Source organism: Furipterus horrens, unplaced genomic scaffold, assembly GCF_987537825.1.
Source record: "Furipterus horrens unplaced genomic scaffold, mFurHor1.1.pri manual_scaffold_1, whole genome shotgun sequence".
NCBI lineage: Eukaryota > Metazoa > Chordata > Mammalia > Chiroptera > Furipteridae > Furipterus > Furipterus horrens.
Window position 1 is genome coordinate 75,622,645 of NW_028327171.1, and position 20,756 is coordinate 75,643,400.

Sequence of the window (20,756 nt, forward strand, 5' to 3'; positions counted from 1 at the left end):
AAACTGAAAAAAGGCCAAAAATTACACACACACACACACACTAACATTTGAACATTTGAAGGATTAAAAAGAGTTCGGGTGGCAAAAATTTAGGGCAGGGTCCAAGAGGGACACAGGGGGTATGGCCTTACCAACCACGTACTGAAGGTGGGTTCTGTTCTGCAAAGGACTCAACAAGCTTTGAAGGGTTGTAATCTAGAGACTGATAAAGTTCGATCTCTATTTAGGAAGATCAATACCTCCAGCGACAGCCTGTGGCTACAGTGTGGTGTAACTGAGAGAGAACTAGACTGGAAGTCTAGAGGGCTCAGCCAGACAGTTAGTACCCAGCTCTTACCCTATGTTATTTTATGACCCCAAATGGATTTGTTGACTTCTCTGTGGCTCAGTTTCTTCCACTAAAATATGAGGCACTTGAATGAAAATTCCAAGTACCTTCTGTCTCCACACTTCTATCACTCTGTAAAGTGGCCTTTAAATTATTTCTATCTATAGATAAAGATAAGGTTGCTTTAGCACATTAGTCATGCATGTATAGCAAGATAATATTTTTATACTGAGCTACACACACACACACACACAAACAACCTTGCTAGATTTTTCAATTAAAAAAATATATATCCTAAGAAATACTCTGAAATAAAAGTATTCAGAAGTCTGACACATCATATTCTCATTTCATAAATTTCTAGGACAGTTTGTTTGTTTTAACTTCAGGGACAGCTTGTGTAAGGTGAATCCACTACCACATATGTAATTTGACTAACATAATTAGGATGTTGCTGTGGGGTTCAAGCATTTCCTCTCTCTAGCTTCCCTAGCAGCTGTGGCACTAGAACTGCAAACTTCCCCATTCTCTTCCAGACAGCCTAGAGCTGCCTTCATTCAACCCACCCCTTCTATGGACAGACAGCTCTTCATGTCCCACATTCAAGTCTCTCCCCCACAGAACCTCCCTGGATCTCAAAACCCCTGGGGGAAATCTAGGAAATGATAATCTTCAAAAGGCAAAGGATGGAAGTGGAACTCATTATTCAGGTCTTTAAACAGTCCCAGAAAACTTTTAATTGAATGAATTTGTTTCATCACAATCACAATTCATCAGAAAATAGCACTTAAAATCAAACTTACTGGCACTGGAGAAGATATGTTTTATTTAAGAATGGTCTCCCTTTGACATATGAAAAATGTCTGCTAACGACAAGAAAGAACATTGTGTAAGCTGTGAGAAGAAAATTCAACTTGCCTTAAATCATGGCCATTATAGAATATTTCTATCACACCCACAGTGGAAGCTGTCAATGTGCAAAGTTTAAAGCCCATACAAGGAGTTTATAGAGGCTCCTTACATCATATAGTGCATCATTGCCACCACCAATCTGTCACTTTGCTCACACAGATCGAATCTTTGTGAGGCCAGAATCCCATTATAAAAACTGCTGAATCCAGCCCACAGTTGTGTGTCAGAAATATACAGCACTTCTCATTGAAACCCACCATTAAAATATCAAAAGTACAGAGAGTATATGTCATTTTTCTGGATGCTTTCCTTTTATTTCTTTTCATTGTATGTACATGGACCCAATTTCATTTTATAGAAGCTTAAGTATTTTGGATATGCATGTACAAATGTGAATAATGAACACTCTCCTTACCAAAAACCTTGTCATATTTATGAAGTATTGTATTGTGATTAGTGAACACATTATCATTGAAAGTGGAACTCTGTTTTTTTAAATGCACTTCATAAAGTCTGAACAAAGCTTTAAAATGCCCCAAGGAAAAGTAAAATTAGAAGCAACTTAGTGTTTTCCTGGTTGGTATGTCTCCTGAGATTAATATAGATTTTGCCGAGATCTGTACAGCCCTTTCAAAAACAATGTTGCATTTTACAAGTAAATGAAATGGTATTGAATAGAAAATATATTTATGGACAACTTTAAACTTCAAAACCACTCTTTGGTAACTTGATTATTAAGAAAAAATATTGATACATAGAAACAGATGATATGTTTTTTTTTCATGCCTGGGAATAAGTGTACTTATTTCATATGTATGTAAATTTTCTTTTTCATTATATGACTCTTTGCTTATGAGAACTTAATCACAGCCACATTTGCTGGAAGAAAAAGCATATGAGACACTGTGCACGAGCTATTTCCATGCAATATTACTTACTACTTTTCAGGTTAGTGGAGGCAATTCAGAGCTATATATGTTAACTTTTCACAGTGACTGAGGAATCAGTGTTACTTGATAGTTGGATGATGTTAATTAACACCGACAGTCTGACATGTACAAAAAGATCTACACTTTGATTCAGTTTGCATTTGAGATTAAAAACTGTTATATACACACACACACAACTTATTCCTAAACAACAAAATGACAACATTGATACATTGCCCAATACAACCCACCCAAAGCATTCCCAGTAATATCACTGTGTGATTATACCAGAAGTATACCTTAGAGATATAGAAGAGTGATTCTTTCAATTCAGAGTAGCTGGGATCCTTTTTACATTAACCCTAAATGTCTCTGAAAAAAATCTAAGGGCAAACAATATAAGCAAGAGAAAATTCAATTTATTTTTTAATTAAACACTGTATTAATTAATTTTGAAAAAAATACTCCATTAAAAGGAAAAATTAGATAATAAAATGGTATAGAGCCATTATCTTTAAAAATCTCAAGAAAAAATAGTCTTTGAATAAATACTGATTTTAAATATTGATGTTAAAAGGTAACATTTACCTCTTTATTCATCTCAGTGGAAAAAAGTTGCTACTGCATTCTTAACCTAAAGGGTCCACACTATAACTTAATTCCCACCATCTTGTTCTACTTCTCATGAAAATAAATTGTTGGGTCAGAGGTGAAAGGATATGTATTCCAATGTTTTCTGTCACTTAGGAACTAGGCACTACCATTATGTCCAAAGATAGCCCTCTAGTTCCTTTGTTCTAGAGTTACTCAAAATGGACCTTGTAACTCTAAAATGAGAGATTCAAGGGCCGCTATCCAATGCCCACACTCCTTGCAAGGAGGCAGGACAATGAAGTACCTTAGACCTCACTTTCCCTCCACAGTGCCTGTTCTAAACCTCTGAGCAGTGATGGTCTCAGCAGTGCCCCCTGGAGACGTAGCTCAGTTACTTACCTCTTTCCCAGTCTGTCAGCTCAGAGAAGTGGCCCTCCTTCCCTTTCTCCCTTTTGCTGTTCCAGGTTAGTACTAATTTGGAGAGGTCTTTCCTACCAGAATTAGTTTTTCCAAGCACACACTACTAGGTCAATCGAGCGGCAATTACTTTGCCACTACAATAAGAATAATATCAATAAGTTTACTATTCAGCATGATTTTTAAGTCAGTGACAGATTTTGCGAAAGCTCGACTACTTCCCTTCTCTACACGCGCGCGGGCGCACACACACACGTGCGCGCGCACACACCACATTCTGTAATTGTACTGGGGCACTGAGATCAATGCATGGACATATTTGGAGTTGACGTTTCTATTTGGTCGGGTATAAGGGGACAATCAGATTCATTAGGTTCTCTTAACCGAGAAACCCTATTTAATCCTGCTAGATTGTAATAGTAAAATAAGAGGGACTTGATGTTAATATTGTACCAAACAAAGTATGAATATTTCTTGTCAATTGTTTGCCTAAAAACTGCAAAATGACTAAAGAGGACTTTACTCACACCATCAAGACACACACTCAAAGTATGACCATTATTCCATTATTAGCTGACACTCTATTCTTGTCTAAAGATTTACTGTATAAATATATTCTGCAATCAAACATAATTCAGTTTTAAATTCCTTTGTAGCACTGTAGCACTTGTATAGCACTGTAAAAATTTCATGCCATAAATTAGACCCCTTAATTTAATACAGCTGGTCAGCAGCTCCTGCATCAAGTCTTACCACCATGGCCATCAACACTGTCAATAGCCTTAAGTAGCTACTATGTCCAAGACACTGTGTTTTTGCCAGAAATACAAACTTCCAAAAAGCAATGTTTCTGTATGAAGACCCAAGGCTGGTGTTCTATGTGCAAAATGAGTGGAAACTTACTTAAGAAAAAGAGAAAAGGCATCTGACCTTCATTTAGTACCTAGCATCAAGCCCTATGCCAAGTTCTTCATATACATTATTAAAAAATCTTTATTATAACCCTAGGAAATGGGTTTCAATAAACACATATTATATACTTGAAGTTACTCCCAGAGAGAATTTTTTAAGTAATTAATTCCAAATCACATTGCAACCAGACAGTAATAAGGTCCAAAGTTGAACCCAAAACAATCCAAACAGTGCATTCTCCAAACCTGTATTGCTTTGACAATTAATACAAAACTCGCAATAATTCTCTTTGCTAGACATGGGAATCTCCATTGTATTCCAGTTACGTACATTTATCTAAAACTGACTGACTCATAACTAGACACAACTACAGCAAAGTTCTACTCACAAATGGAAAGTAAATAATACATTTGAAATCACAGAACTTATTTTACAAATAAGAAAACTGTAACCAATGATTTCATACAGTTTCTTGCTAATAAATTCTCCATTGAAGACTTTTGTTTATTTGTTTCCTAACCTGGGGTACATGGAATGAACTTGGTTTATCAAAGTCAGTCACGTAATCATTTAATTCATATTTATCCCAGATTTTCCATATAAAAATGCATGATCCTGAGTATTAGAGAAAATAATTAGTTGGAGGTAGAGAGATGGAAATTGAAGAACACACTGTGTTTGCTTGGGCTACTTGTCTGATAAACTAAACTAACAAAAAATTCTAAAATTCTTGTTTCTATCTATCACTCTTCATTTCACTCCACACATACCAGCATTTTTATTTCACATGAAACATTCTAGACTCAGTCTCCAGTCAGGGTCTTTGCACTGGTTATGTCCTCTGCCTCCAATAACCTTCCCCTAGATATTCATATGGTGAGGAGCGCTCTTTCTTCCTTTAGGTCTATGCTCAAATGTAATGGTCTCAGAGTGACTGTTTAGTATGACCATTAGGGAAATGGTACCTTGCGTTTCACTGTACATTTATTACCTGACTCTTCCACCAAAAAGGTCCATGAGTGTAGAGCCTTAGACTCTCCTGTTCACTGATGTATTCCCACTACCTAGAACATAGTAAGACCTTAATAAATAAGTGTTGTGTATGTCAATGAGCAAGAGATGAGATAGATTTGAAGACCAAATTTAAGATAACACCAAGAAAACTGTAATAAAAGTTACTAAAACACTACCATTATATACCATTTCTATACCAAAATTTGACATCTGTCTAAAGGTTTTCTCTATTTAGTCATGTAGATTATAGGAAAAACAGTGAACTGTAGAGTTTTTGCATGTATAAAATACTTCAATTCAAACTATTCTAGTTATGATGGTATAGATAAATCGCTCTCACATCTAGCTATAATTTTGGGCTCTTTTTCCTACATTCCAGGTTAGATGATTACTGGCGTCACCTATTCCAGTATTCTAAAGAAGTAGGTATTGTTTTTATTACTCTCCTGGCACAAATTATCCTGAAAGGGTTTATTATCAATATACCAAATATTAAAGTCAGCTAATTCATTGACATTTTCTTATTTTTATCCTCTACAAGTTATTAATGTATTCACCACGTGCTATTAAATAGGATACTGATTGATTATATAATATCTTAGCTTTCCAAAGATGAAGTTCTTAGTTCTGTGGGAAGTGGTAACATGCACTAATCAAATAAGCAGTTAGGATCCCCAATTCACCTGTCAAGGTCTCAGTCAATTGAGTTTGTATTCCACCTTCCCTTTATAGTCACTGCTTATCTTAATGTTCTTCATATTTACTAAAAAGTGGAAGGAAGGAAGGAAGGAAGGAAGGAAGGAAGGAAGGAAGGAAGGAAGGAAGGAAAAGTATCATATCTACAAGTCAGGCTCAGCAAATTCATACAGCCAGGAACTCTCCTACAATGGAGCAGAACCATTCCTCTGATGCTGAGAGGGGACTGACCACTCATCACCCTAACCTGCCCCAGCCACCGCTAGTCTACCACAGGTGACAAGCCTTTTCTCATCACAGGATCACCTGGAGCACTTGTAGACTTGTAATTCCCATAGCCTTCCTTTAGAGATGTTGATTCAATAGGTCTGAGTTAGATGGCAAGCAATCTGGGTTTTTAACAGCACAAGATAAATGATTATCAAACTTGAGCCTGCATCTGAATCACTGGGAGGGCTGGTTAAAACACAGATTACTCTACCCTGGAGTTTCTGGTTCAGTAGGTCTAAGGCGTGGCCCAAGAATCTGCATTTCTGATAAGCCACTATGTGATACCAATGTTCTTAGTCTTGAAAACCACACTTTGAGATCTATTTTATTAGATGTTTCAAATAACCTGCTAAGTTCAGAAAGAAAAATAAATGTCCATAACACATTTCTCTAAAACTATCATTGGAATGACGTACAGTACTATTTTTTTCTCTAACCTTGTAATTATCCCATTGAAGATGTCAACCAACAATTTTCAGTGAGCTAATAGTCAAACACATCTCTGTGACATCTATATAGAGGAAAATAAAGAAGAGGATGCCCCATCTACTGTTTTACATTACCAAGGTGAAAACAGTAGTCTAAACCATGTAGATAGAGTCAATAATATCTGGGTTGTATACAACAAAGAGTTAATACCACAGCAAAATAAGACCGGAAAAGGTATCAAGAGAACACAGAAGGCTTTCAAAGTTTGTATTCCTGGGTCAAACTCGGATCTCTGTTATGCCACCACGTAGCACCTAGTGGAATGAGCAAAAGCGAGTTTTTAAAAGCTGATCCAGACACGCCTATTATTTAGACGTCCAAATTGGGCCATCGGGGCTTAAGGAATGGGGCCTCGCAGCTAGATCCTGCCACTATAAACCCTGGCCAGTTGCATCACTACTTTCCATGAGGAATTTAAGGGGTGTGACTGCATCTTTTCCAACCCTGCATTCCACATGTGACAAAACTGATCCAGCTGTTGGTCTGAAAGAAATTCCTTGCTGTCCTTAAAAATTAAAAAGCAAGTGGATATCCGTCTTCAGGGGCAAGTCTCCAGCTGGAACCTGGTACAGGCAGTTGCGAAACACAGACAGGGCCCTGGAGAGAATCTGCTTTTAAATTCTTACCTCTCCATAGGGGGGTTAGCCCCATCTTGCTTTTTGAAATGGCAGATTCTGGATGGAGGGCGCTGGCCTGGCCCAAAGCTCTTGAGAAGTGTTCGTCCACTACTGACCCAATGTCTCCCTGGAAATAAGTGAAAAGGACACAGCGAGAGTTAAGGTACTCCATCTCGGCAGGCTGGTCTTTCTCCTCCTCCTCCTCCTCATCCTCCTCCTCCTCCTCCTCTTGTTTGCTGGGAAGGGTGACTTCCAGAGAGTCCTGCATCTTGCTGTATACCGCTAACTTTTTCTGGGATGGAATAAACAAAACACAGTATCACAGACAGTTTGTAAAAAAGCATTAACTAGTTAAAATTTCACTTTAAAAAACTCTAAATATTAACATATGTTCTCAAATCAATTCTTCTTCATCGGTTGTACTCCATCTTTCCCTTCCCCAAACCAGCCTTCTCTTTCCCATCCTTAAAAAAAATCTATTTCAAATGTAGGGGAAAAAATTAAAGTCCTTTATCAAGTGTATATTTCCAGAGTGGGAAAGTTTTTTTGTTAACCTAGGTATACCAAAACAAGGATGACTTTAACAAAAAAGTGACAGATTCCTTTTTGTTTTTCCTCCATCTTCTATTTTTAAAATTTTTAAACATTTAATGCACAACAACATTATAGTTTGGAACAGGGAGAAATGGGGGATGGGGTGGAGAAGAAGAGAGCTTTTTATAAATGAAATAAACTAAAATAAATAAATACAAAATGTAACATAAAAGAATTTGGCAGATGTGCCCAAGTCATTTCTCAAAAATCAAACAAAAATGACAAAATAAGTCTGTGTGAAGATTCATTTTGCATGGAACATGTTTTTCAGATGTTCCACGTACCACCATTATCATAGAGGGGAAAACCGTATTGTTGTGGCTTATCCCCTGTGGATACTAGCAATGGCTAGTACAGATTTCAATTATAATGAGAAAGTTTTGTAGATTTTAAAATATTTTAAAACATATCATTATAGTGATAAAAATGGTTAATATATTATTTCAGACACTTATAAAACTTTATATTTATTAATTGCCCCATTTAATTCTCACAATTCTACAATATAATGTGACTATTATTACTAACCATATTTTAGAGACGAAGAAACTAAGACACAGAAAAGTGAAGTAACTTGACAAAGCTCACAGAGCATTAAGTGGTGGAGCCAGAATGTGTAATAAAAATATGCAGGTGCACATTTGTGTGTGCACGTATGTAATGGAGGAGGGCAGGGAAGGGGTATCTAGCGTGGGAATAAAAATTGCCAAAATATTGTATTTTGTATTTTTTTTCTGGCTGTTAAGTTCTTAGTTGTTATTTTTTTATTTTTCCTTTTCAGCATTTCCAAACATTTTTCATTAAATGCATATTACTTTTATTATCAACAATTTCAATGTGAAATAGATATAAAGAGATAATACTAAGGATTATAAAATTCATTATCCTAATGACAAAATGAGCTTTGTATTGTCTATACTTGCAAAATGTGTTTCTTTGTCATACTGTGCTTTTAATTTAAGAAAAATGCACACTGGAAAGTGAAGATGAGTTGAAAAATAAATCATTCTAGAATACACAGTAAGCACAAAATTCTGAAAATATTATCAAAACACATAATCCAGACTTCTATGTTTCTAAGATAATTACTAGGTACCAAATCTATAGCCCCAGATTATAAAAGCATCATTCATTAAGTTATACCCTTTCCCTAGCAATGAATATATTGTTCTTGTGTGAGAGAACTTCTTATATTATAAGGTGCTGGTTATTATTTAGGGGCTGCTATTTATAAATATGTATATAATTATTTAATTTAAAATGTGTGTCAAATAATTATTACTTGTTGATAAATATTTAATTTATTCCTTGTGAATGTATATGTCCTGCTGATGAATAGGTGATTGTAATGACTGAGTAGTTATATTTCTTACAGTCTGTTTTGCACAGATTTGAACATTTTCATATTTAACTTCAATAGTTAAAACATCACAATAACATAAGTTATGTATAAAATGAAGGAATTAATCTAAATGTCCTCTAAAGTTACTCCTAGCTTTAAATTCCATTATAAAATTAAATGAATGTTATGATTTATTAGCCAAATCTTAATACTGTTTCTTTGGGCACACACATATTCACTTGAAGTCATACCATGTTTACCATATGCACACACTCTCTGCTAAATACTCTGGCATATTAGACAGAAACACTATTTTTATATGGGACAGAAATTAAAACCAACCTACAGAGTAGCTTCACTGTCCACAAGAGTTCATTACTATCTATGAAACTGATTTAATTTTTTCTGTGAATGTCTAGCTCAACATCAGTTTGTGAGAATCAAGTTTTGCAACTATTGTTTCATTTGTTGAATTTAATATTTATTCTTTAGATTAAGTCCTAGCTATGTTAATTATTCAAAGAAAGGCAATGTTTTATGCTATCCCAATTAGCAACCAATTACTAGATTAAATACAATTAAAAGCTTATATATGTAAAAATGTGTACACTGCAAACCTTGATATAAATGTGACATAATATTTTGACATACCAGTAATAGAATGTTTTAATTTTTAATTGATAATGGTTGAATTTAATCAATAGATTTTTTATCTATTTAAGATTACACAATTTTTAAATGTGAAATAATTCTGTTACTCTTTTTAAAATGTTGTTGAATGGCTGCATACAAATAAATTAATCTAAAAATTACATATTTTTCAAATGGGAAAATTGAGCAAAATCTGTTATTGTATTATAAATACCTTTTATTAATCTATTTTCTATAAATCATACCTTTGTTGATGGATTCGTTGATTTCCTATACACTTTATATTTCATATATATGTAATATGTATATGCACACATGCATTTATATATATACATATTCCTTTTGATATGCAAACATATCTATATAAAATATCTATATTGACTCCTCTAAGTAAAAATTTTTGGAATTATTATAAAATATACATTTTTTTCTCTCCTAACTTTTTAAGACAGGTCTACTAATTACATAAATTTTCTTGGAGACTATCAAACAAATAAAATGAATAGGGAGTCTATGATATATCTTCCAACAGGCAGGAAAAAAGGTATAACTATCATTCATTCTCCTTGTACTTTTTTCAGATAAAGTTGAGTCAATTTTCACAAATTACAGTGAACCAATTAAAATAGTTAACTTACAACACATATGCACCACACACACACACACACACATATAATTTCACCATCAGCATCAGTGTTTAAAGGGAGAATTCTAAAATATCCAAATGGCCTGACAGCTAAAAAAAATGCTAACATTCAATTTGTATACATTTTTCAAACACTGAGTGTGAACATGAAGAAAACAGAACACAGGATTTAAAAAGCAATTGATTCATTTGCTGACATTGACAACATCCTAATATTCTTCTCCACAGACTCAAGCCTCAGCTACTTTCCATGACCTGTGCTTTAGTGACTGTAAATCAATTATTTGCCTTTTAAAAACTATATTACTCATGTGCACTTTTCTGTATTGCTCTGGTGTTTGCTCCCTGGAATAAAACTTCGCTAGTGTTATGTTCTTTCTTCAGAAAAATATAAAAATTTCCAAACATTGAGAATAAATCTCAGCTCATCAAAACCTAGATATCCCTAATCCACATTGAAAGACAGTCTAGTTCATATTTTTTCTCAAAATGTACAATCACTTCCTAAAAAACATTAAATGTCTCAGAAATGTGCATACTTTTCTTATGAGACCCTGAAGAATGGTTAACAAAAATAAAGAAGCCATTCGAAGAGACTTCAAAAACTACAAGTTGGTTTATTTAATACATATTAACTGGCTCCTCCTCATCTCAGAATAATGACGATTGTTACCCAGGTAAAATAACACTCAAATTAACTGAAACAATGAGTGGCTTAATAGCCACTAAGTTAAAACTGACTCAGGAAGAGGTTAAAGGAATGGTGTGAATGAAGGAGGAGGCCTAAGCAGAGCGAACCGTACCGGCCACCTCATAGCCAGCCATCAGGCACAACAGAAACGAACTTGCACAGGAATGTGCAGGGGAAAGGGTTTGTCTGACAAGAGAAAGACTTCCATATCAGGAGCCAAATACCACTAACTCCCCAAGGCTTAAGCCTACAAAATGCCAAATGATTACCGTGCATATGTGGAAATTTTTTTCCTAAGGAAACAAAAGTATTTTAATGAATCATTGGATACTTGAAAACAGCTTTTTGCTTTTTTTTCTCTCTCTCTCTTTCTACTGGCTATTTTCTCTAAATGCAATAACTTTTTAAATTTTTTCAAAACATGCTCGAAGTTTGTAAGAGTAGCCCGTAATACTAGCCAGAAGTAACTGTTTCAAAATGTGAAGTCCACAAAAGCAGCACATTGCTCTTTGATCATATTTTTCTGAATTCACTTGAGTAACAGATTTTAAAAAATATCTGAGAGAGACTTGAAATTTTTATCATTAGCATATTTGGAAGAAGAGGAATCAGGTTATGGGAGGGTGGGTCAAGAGAAGGAAGATATGCCACACGTTTTAAATATATTTTTTGTTAACTCTCACACGTTTTGTCAGAATAATTATTCCCAATTTACAGATGCAAAAACTGACTTACTTTGCTAAGTTCACTAACTAATAAACGGCAGAGATGGAATTAGAACCTGTGTCTGTCTGACTACAAAGCATGAACTAAGATAATAGACTGAAGGAAATGAGTATACGATCCATATTCTAACTGAATAGATAAACAGACACCCAGAGTCAGCATGGCATCACCTGCTCACTAAGGGAAGTCTAAAGTTATCTACAGCATTTTAAAAATTAGTAAATATATATCAGAAGTATGATTAGAAATGCAAAGTATATGTGCATCTCAATGAAACTGAATTTCTAGATCTAAAAATGTATTGTCTCCATGACAAGTCAGATACATAAAACAGTTGCTTACCATTTTTCTGGAAATCTTGTGTTTGGAAGAGTGAACAGAGCCAGTTTGTGAGGCACAGTCACACCTCAAGATTGTTTGTTTGCTTTTTTCATTTGTTTTGTTCTTAACAGTTAGAAGGAGCAAACCAAAAATAATATTAACATGATCAGCTATTTTTTAGCATACTTGCCTCTCCCTGATTCTGGTCAATATAAAAAAAAAATCAAACCCATCTCTTCCAAGGATAAAAATGTTCCAGTTTTGAAGATGTTCAATAAAATATTCCAGAGACTTAGAGAGAATTTCAAATTTTCATTCTGACAATATTTTAAGCAATGATCATAAATAAGGGTATGTGTTCTCTTTCAAACTGACTACAGTGAATGAAACAACAGTTCCAGTGGATAAATTTCTGGTATGTTTGTAGAAACCTATTAAACGACAGGGTATGATTGCAATTTATCTGCTATTCATTGAATCATCAGTTAACTCCTATTTTGTGTCAGTAATTGTACAAAGACTTGGAGACACGAAGATGAAAATCATAGCCTGTCTCTAAACTCATAGTTGGGAAAACATTGTAAGGGCAATAGGAAATAAAGGGAACCTATGGTTTATCCATACAGCTAACTGTGTTATTTGTTCAAGTAGCTAATATTTAAAAATTTCAAAATAAGGGAACTAAGAAAGTAACATTAGGTGAGTTACTGTTTACTTGTTTCAAAGGAAATCTAGATGGAAAGGGAGCACAATAGAAAGGACTGGAATGAGAAAAAGGATTTAACCAAAACTAGTCCATGAGTCTGAATAACACTCTGGCCCTCAGCTTCCTCTTCTGAAAATTAAGAATTTTGACTTAATTATATTAGAAGTCTGGTCCAATTCTATATCCTAATAAACAGCATGCTGGAGCTCTAGAAAAATTCACACTTAATTTTGTTTCTTCCATTGGCTGCCTCCTCTGATTTTTCTGGAAACTAGCCAAAAAACCCCTACAGACCATTGAAGACAAATTCATTTTCAGACACGGTCATCTAGCCCAATTCCTAGGAATTAGTTTCGGTACTTCTTTCATCTGCCTTCACAGCAACAAGAAAGAATGCATCTTTTGAGTCCCCCACTAAATCCCACATGGACAAATGTTTTGGCATATGAAAATAATATACGTTTAAGAGCAAAAGACACCTGTTTACTTTAGGTCATTCTTTTCTTTTCTTCCTATACTAAAGTACGAGATAAGTGAAAAATAGTTCAGTTACCCCAGTTAAGACCACACGTGTAAATTACTGGCATAAATCTGGTATCCACTGAAATATCTATAAATATCTATTAATACGGCATTTATGACTTGTTTGTAGCAGCAGATGTTTGGGTCTAATGGTTCAAGGCCTTCTTAGGGTCTTCCTAAATGAATAGTTGAAGCAGAAAACCAGCTGCTTAACAATATGCTTTTTGAGAGATTTAAGGCACAGTTTTGCCCCAAATTATTTCCTTTGCTTGTCTCTGCTAGAGACTGATACTCAAATATTAGAGAGTTTTTCTTTCTTTCTGCCTTTAAGGTAATTTTTTACATTATTTTTCAACCATAGTTTACACATAATACTATCCCACACCAGTTTCAGATGCACTTGCAAAGTGTCGGGAAAACGATGCACTCTACAGCGTGGTTCCCCCTCTGCCCCAAGTGCCCACCTAGCCCCAAAGCCGGTTATCTCAACATTATTGACTGTACTATATTCTCCATGTTGCTATCCACATCTCTGTTGCTCTTCTGCAACTAATTTGTATGCCAAATCCCTTCGCCTCTTTCACTCAGCTCCCAACCCCCTCCCCTCTGACAGCTCTCAGTCTGTTCTCTGTATCTTTGAGTCTGTTGTAATTTTGTTTGTTTCTTTTGTTCATTAGATTCCACATATAAGTGAAATCATATGACATTTGTCTTTCTCTGAATGGCTTATTTCACTTAGCATAATATCCTCTAGTTTCATCCATGATGTTTCAAATGGTAAGATTTCCTTATTTTTTTTACAGCTGAGTAGTATTCCATTGTATTAATGTACCACAGCATTTTTATCCACTTTTTTAGCCACTTGGGTACTTCCAAATCTTGACCATTATAAATAATGCTGCAATGAACATAGGGGTGCACATACTTTTTCAAATTAGTGTTTTGGGTTTCTTCAGATATATTCCCAGAAGTCGAATCGCTGAGTCATAAGACAATATTTTTCTGGAAATAATACCTTAAGTTTCACTAATTACTAGATCTATTAATTGTGAATTCTTTTCAAAGCTAACTGGAAACAGGGCTTATGGGCATAACGGGATCCAGATTAAGCACCCGAGTTTTAGAATGACAGTCATCTAACTCACAAATTTGCTTTATGTTCTGCCCTAAGCAGCCTGAGCTTAATACTTTTAGTCTTGCTGAAAATTCCCTTTGCAGAGAAAGAAATAAGAAAGAAATATATAGAGAGAGCCTAACAAGGTCAGCTCAGCATGTCATTCATAACAGCCCAAAGAGTTAACGCACAGTATGGTTCTACCTTCTGAACACCCTTATTTCTTTTGGTATGAGACATGTCCCTGCCATCCCCAACTTTATGATATGTGAGACTTAATATGTGCTAGGTGAAGCAGGAGTTCCTTGAATTTATCCAAAATGCCCACACTTAAATTTTCAAAGAGTGTTACCTTGCCCTAGCATTTGGTTTCCTGGTGAACATATCCTCACTACACATAATTTTATAGATCTCAAGCCTGTCTTTACTATTGTTATTGTAATCACCATTCTATTTGATTGCCAGACACGACATTTTGGTTTAGTCATTTTGAAGTTCAATTTTCTTTTTTAGCTTTGAATCTTCTGGCTGAAAAGTTATTGAGAACATAAAAGTTTGGGCCACTTGAAGCTTCTAAGTTTATGCAGTCAAGTTAACTTGTGTAGTGTGGAATTATAGGGGCTGTTCTTTCTCAAAGAAGTACTGTATGAATTCTTATAAACCCACTTACGTACTTGTTTATGGTTTGCAAGAAAATTAGATACTCTACCTTAAATAAATGGACTGTGTATTGAAACTACCTAAGATATAATTGTGTTCTTTCCTCCTAATGAATCTAAACTTACGTTGGAATAGCAATGACACACAAGGCACTTAAAGCTGAGTGTTAATACCACTTCTTGCATGCTATTTTAAATAAATAAATGTTCATTTGCTAAGTGGATATTCTACCTCATCAATAAAGGACGCAACATGGATAGCAAAAGTTATTAGCATAATACAAATGCTTGCAATAGGACTTTGGAATGCCTAAACTAAAAAAGTACACTACCAAGGACTTGGAAAGAATTTCAAGCTCCAAGGCCAAAAAAATCTACTGCATATTAATCTTATTTATCAGAAAGTTGATTTGGAGCACGAAAGACAAGAATAAGCTTATTGTGCAATAGCAAAAAAAAAAAAAAAAAAAAAAAAACACTTGGGAGACTGCATGGTATGGTGGAAAGATGCTACATTGGGGAACAGAGGATTCTGATGATTCTAATTTTGTCACCAATGAACTTTGAGATATTTAGCCAGGCATCTCAGTGCTATGAATATCCATATTCCCATTTATAAAAGGAGGGCTTGAGGCATGCTTTTACAGTTTTTTCTCCCTGATAAACAGAATCTCAGAGAGGTTTTATGACTTAACCAATCTGGCAAAGTCCAGAGAAAGAGTTTGAAAAAACTCCTTACAGACTTATAACTGGAATTCTGCCTCCCAAGAGCATTTAATTCTTTTGAGTGAAAGCAGGCATGTAACAACTATCACTCTTGAAGAGAACAGAGTAAGTGTGCTCTAATTTTATGAAGCCCAAAATATGGTTGTTAGATATTCCTATACCCAATTAGAAAACTAGCAATTGTTCTCAACCTTCACTACCCCATATATGAATTATACATTCTCAAGGCTTTGCTTTAAAGCATCTTCCCGATGTTAACGTTATAAATGTAGGGAGCAGGGCGGAGTTGGAGAACAACAGACTGTCTAGATTTAAGATGAGAAATCCACTGGGTATGAAGAAAATCTATGATTTCATATAATTTCCCTCAATTTTTTCTGACACATATTTTGATTTTTTTTTTTTCTTGGTTCCTACTGTCACTGCTAGAGTATAAGTGCATTCCTTTCTATACATGTTCTGCATCGTCATCATGCCTTCAGAGCATGTGCTGAGAGACTGAGTCAAGAGTTCTCTTGAGATGCTAGGGGCTGATGTATTAGGGCTATAAAAAGATGGTAGGCACAGGGACCAGGAAGCTTAGCATCCCTCAGCAAATCCTGACTCTGTAGAGTACATTGTAAGATTTATGCGCATCCATGCAATTTCTAGGAATTGACATGAGGTGCTATAAAATTTACTCTTCAGCCATATTTATACATTACTTTGATTCATTTAGCCTACTCTCTGCTTGAGTAACAACACATTGCAGTGTAGCTTGATTTCTATGCAATGAGCTATGGCTTTAAGATACTAACCTCTTACCCACCTACGATGTATATATGTTCGATACAAAAGTAGCTTAACATTTCAAGTGTATATTTGTGCTGTTAGGAAAAAACTGAAAGGACAGGTGCCTGGAGTATGAAGTTCTATTATTTCAAAAACAATTTTCAGCTATACAATCATACATAGGAAAAAATACTTATGTTTGAAATCCATTATAATGAGGCATTTTTAAATATACACCAATTTACAAAGACTTCAGAGCAATATAGATTTGAGAAAAAAAAAACAGTTTTAAGATGCACTACTAGAACTGAATACAGAAGTAATATAAAGCTTTAATGCTCTGTTTTCTAATATTTTATAAATGATCATTAAACTTTCTTTATAACTATCATTTTTTTCTGCTTCTTTTCCTTTTTCTCCTCAAAAATTAATTTTTCAAATGCAGTAGAAGTTGTAGCCCTTATTTTTGTCTCCCAGGCAACATGCTATTAGAGGTCACTTCTCATGTACGGAGAAAATAATCTTCATGGATAATAATGATAAAACCTTATGGAATGCAAAAACAACCAAAATATGTATTCTCAAATGACTACATTAGGGCCAAGTCAATATTAGTCCCACTTCACCCACGCACCATACAGTCTAAAAATGCTGTCAGCCTGATAAGAATTTCCTGATTCATTTTTTTTCCAATAGAAAATATAGGTCATCAAAATAAACTCCTGCCAATAAGAGAACAGTAGTTATAATATCAAGCCTCTTTTTAATCTGCTAGCCAGTTATAGGCAAATAGTTTCTTTATTTAATTAAAAAGTTAGTCTCAAACAAGCCATTTTGATAAAAGCAACATGAAAACTTCCAAGCATATCTCTCAACTAAGTTACTTAGGTGAACTCAGACTCACATCTATTCAAACAAGGTCTACAGAATTTAAAAGTATAGTGGAAGTTGATCACCATTTACTAATACATGCCACTTGTCAATGTTGGTAAATCAGGTAACAAAGAAAGTTTATTCTTCAGTTTGTTGATTGTCTTAGCAAAAGAATGAAATTTGGGGGTTGAGTCTCAGGGCTATTGCAAATGTTAAATAAAGGATCTGAGTTGTTTCTTCTTGAAAACTAAATGTTATGACTTATAATTTATAATTTTTCTGATACTGAATTTTATTTTCTAGTTCAAAAAATTACTACAAAATGAACTCCCATCACAGATTCATATTTTAATGGAATTATTTTTACAACTCTAGAAAATAAAGCCTATTCACAATGTCTACTAGGTCAAGTTATTTTTAAGGGAAAAAGTACCTTCCTGAATGTTGAGTAAAGTTTGAGTTTGTTGCATGTCCACATTCCAGTTGATAATTGAAGGCCTCTACAGTCTGAGATGGAAGAAAGGAGGAAAGGGTGGTGTATCTGGGACAGTGTGTTTATAAAACACATAAACTGACTTCCAGCACCTCGTTGCCTCACTTGCCTAATTTGTACTAAATGGTTTTCTCCATTATTTATATACTTTATATTTAAAGCCAAAGAAAAACAAACTATAACCAAAATGTTTTAATCTGTCATCCTTGACTACAGATTACAAAATGTTTTCCTTTCTCCCCCCCAATAGTAATCTTCTTTGAAATGCTGAACCTGCTGAATATTAAATAATAATAATGATAGCAAGAAAGTGGGGTTCCTTCCTCTTTTGTCCTAATTGGTACTTGTTAACCTCATACTGTGTGGCAGATAAATCTGTGGCATGTACCCTTTTTGAATCAGATGAATATCAAAGCCCCTAAGTTCTAAACAGAAGTTATGATTTCTTTCCAAAGAGAAGCACTACAAGTCTAGCAAAGAGATAGAGGAAGAGAAAAAAGAAATTAAAAGGCCAGATTAATTAAAGAGCCACACTTTTAGACCATCATAAAACATATGCTTCCTAATAAACTAAAAAAAAAATAATAAAAATAAAAATAAATAAGTCAGTGGGTATAATATTCTAACTATATCTAGTTCCCTGATACATGTCTTCAAAAGCATATTTCTTAAGTCTCACTAAATCAACCCACTCTAATTTCAAGGGTCTGAAGACCCTATTTTGGCATAACTCGGTGCCATATACTCACATGTGTTTATGCAATGCTATCTAAGCTTTGATACATACTCTATTGGTGTCCAGAGAGGAATGCCCAGGGGTACCTAGTGCTAAATTCCCCCGAACCTTACTCTCCTTTCTGAAGGAACTATATCATCTCTCTGGTAGCTGAACCCTGTTTATCAATCAACAGCATTCCCAGTCACTCTTGGCATGGTGGAGAACCGAGGTCACCTCTTGGCCAGAAAGGGACACATTCACAACACGCTTTCAACAAATGGAACCACAACACCTCTATGCTTTGGTGGAATTAAAGGTGAATGAGGGTGGGGAGAGGTTGAAGAGGATCAGGAGGTCAAATATATCGTGAAAGAAGGGGACTAGACTTTGGGTGGTGAGTACACAATGCAATATACAGATGATATGTCGTAGAATTATACACCAGAAACATTTAAGGTTATTCACCAAAGTTACGCCCCCCCCAAAAAAATTTAATTTTGAAAAGTGAATGAGGAACTTGGGGATCAATCCCTGTCCTCTAAGTCGCAGTCATAAGAAGACAGACTCCACAAAGAAGTTCGAGTAACGTTTGCTAGACGGGACACTAGACCCATGTTTCACCATAAAACCCCTCCAAAAGCCATTCCTTGACCTCATTATTCGGGTAGCCTCCCCTGGATCTCAGACGCATTGCACCCCTCTAATCAAGAAAACCCTGAAACACCCTACCTTGCCAAAGGCAACAAAATATTTGGTTTAAGGGAAGTTTACTCACATACTCCTAAGACAGATGCCCTTGGTGAGCTCCAGAGAACTGAGCCCTAAGAACTAGGGTGGCTATGAGGGTAGCCTCTCAGCTCGGGTGACAGCACTCAACGAAGCCCCCAGCCTGGTAATGCCCCACTTCGAACCCCTACCCGTTCCCCCCATGGGGTTCGTCCCTTCCTGAAGCCTCTCCTCCTGTCTTCGGGTGGCTCCCCGCTCAAGGGCGCTTCCACGGGTCCCAGCGCATCATCCTCTGCGCCACACGACCCGGTCAGACGTCGCCAGAGCCCCAGAGCGATACTCTCGGTGTCCCTCGCCCCGTCCCCGCCCCCGCCCCCGGCAGGCTGCCCGGTCGGTGACTCACCTGCTGACCAGGTTGGGGCGCCGGGTGGTAGTAGGCTGTAGGGCAGGTTGCAGCTGCCACAGGGTTGGGCAGATACTGGGGCGCTCCATACGGCTGGGGGTGATACATCACCTCCGCACAACTCATGGCAGCCGGGGCAGCGGCGGCCCCCGAGCTGCCGCCGCGGGTCTACGTGCTCGTGCGACCCGCGCCGCCGCCGCCTCTGTCGCTGCTCCAGCTGCTACTGCGGCGAAGGCGGGTCCTCGGAGGCCGCGGGCTCCGTGCGGGGCGCGGGCTTGACAGGGATTGGCAATCAACGGGAGCCCATGCGCGGGCACCTTCATCTTCAGCCCCTCCGGAGGTCCCCTTGTCCGCGCTTATATAGCGGCTGGGGAACGCAGCGGCCCGCTGTGCGGCGGCGGCATGACGGCGCCCGGTCCGGTGACGGCAGCCGCAGCCGCAGCCCTGGCCCGGTTCGGGCGGCTCTGGTTTGCATCCACACAATGCACGTCCGGGGCTCGTCCTATCACCAGCGCTCCCCGCCGGGCGAGGACCGAGAGGCAGGGGCAGAGGGAGGGGTCGACTGGGAGGCGGGGAGCACTTCGCCTCCCCAGGCTCTGAGGCGGAGCGCTGCGAAGTTCCTCCAACTCAGTCCGCTGCGGGTGGGTCACCCAGCAGGGGGACCTCGGCAAGGGCCGGCTGCGGATTGGAGCGAAGTTTGAAGCCCTCTCCGCCTCCCAGTCGTGGGATGATGGTGGGAGGGGAATGCTATGCGAGAGGCTCCGCGCCCTTGGCCCTCCGCGGGTTCCCACCCTTTCTCTGTCACCTGGCTGTCAGGGCGAGGGCTTCCCAACCCCAGGAAGCTTTCACAGGGAACAGCAACGAAAGGCCAGAGGAAAGGCGAGTGCACCAAAAGG

General features: G+C 37.0%; 1 protein-coding gene across 5 annotated transcripts in view; it reads right to left on the bottom strand.

Moving 5' to 3' along the window:
• Positions 1–20,526, bottom strand: part of VGLL3 (vestigial like family member 3) — a 45,189-nt gene extending 24,663 nt beyond the window's left edge. For 2 of the 5 annotated variants that reach the window (XM_090275940.1, XM_090275933.1), the window contains exons 1-2: positions 19,861–20,526; positions 7,188–7,470 (exon numbers count right to left, since the gene is read on the bottom strand). In XM_090275940.1, the coding sequence (XP_090132066.1) occupies positions 7,188–7,470; positions 19,861–19,986 (409 nt within the window). In that variant the 5' untranslated portion in view covers positions 19,987–20,526. Of the gene's footprint in view, positions 1–7,187; positions 7,471–17,953; positions 18,008–19,506; positions 19,772–19,860 lie in introns of those variants that run through there. The other 3 variants (XM_090275956.1, XM_090275949.1, XM_090275946.1) reach the window with 3 other exon arrangements.
• Positions 20,527–20,756: the final 230 nt, after the last annotated feature.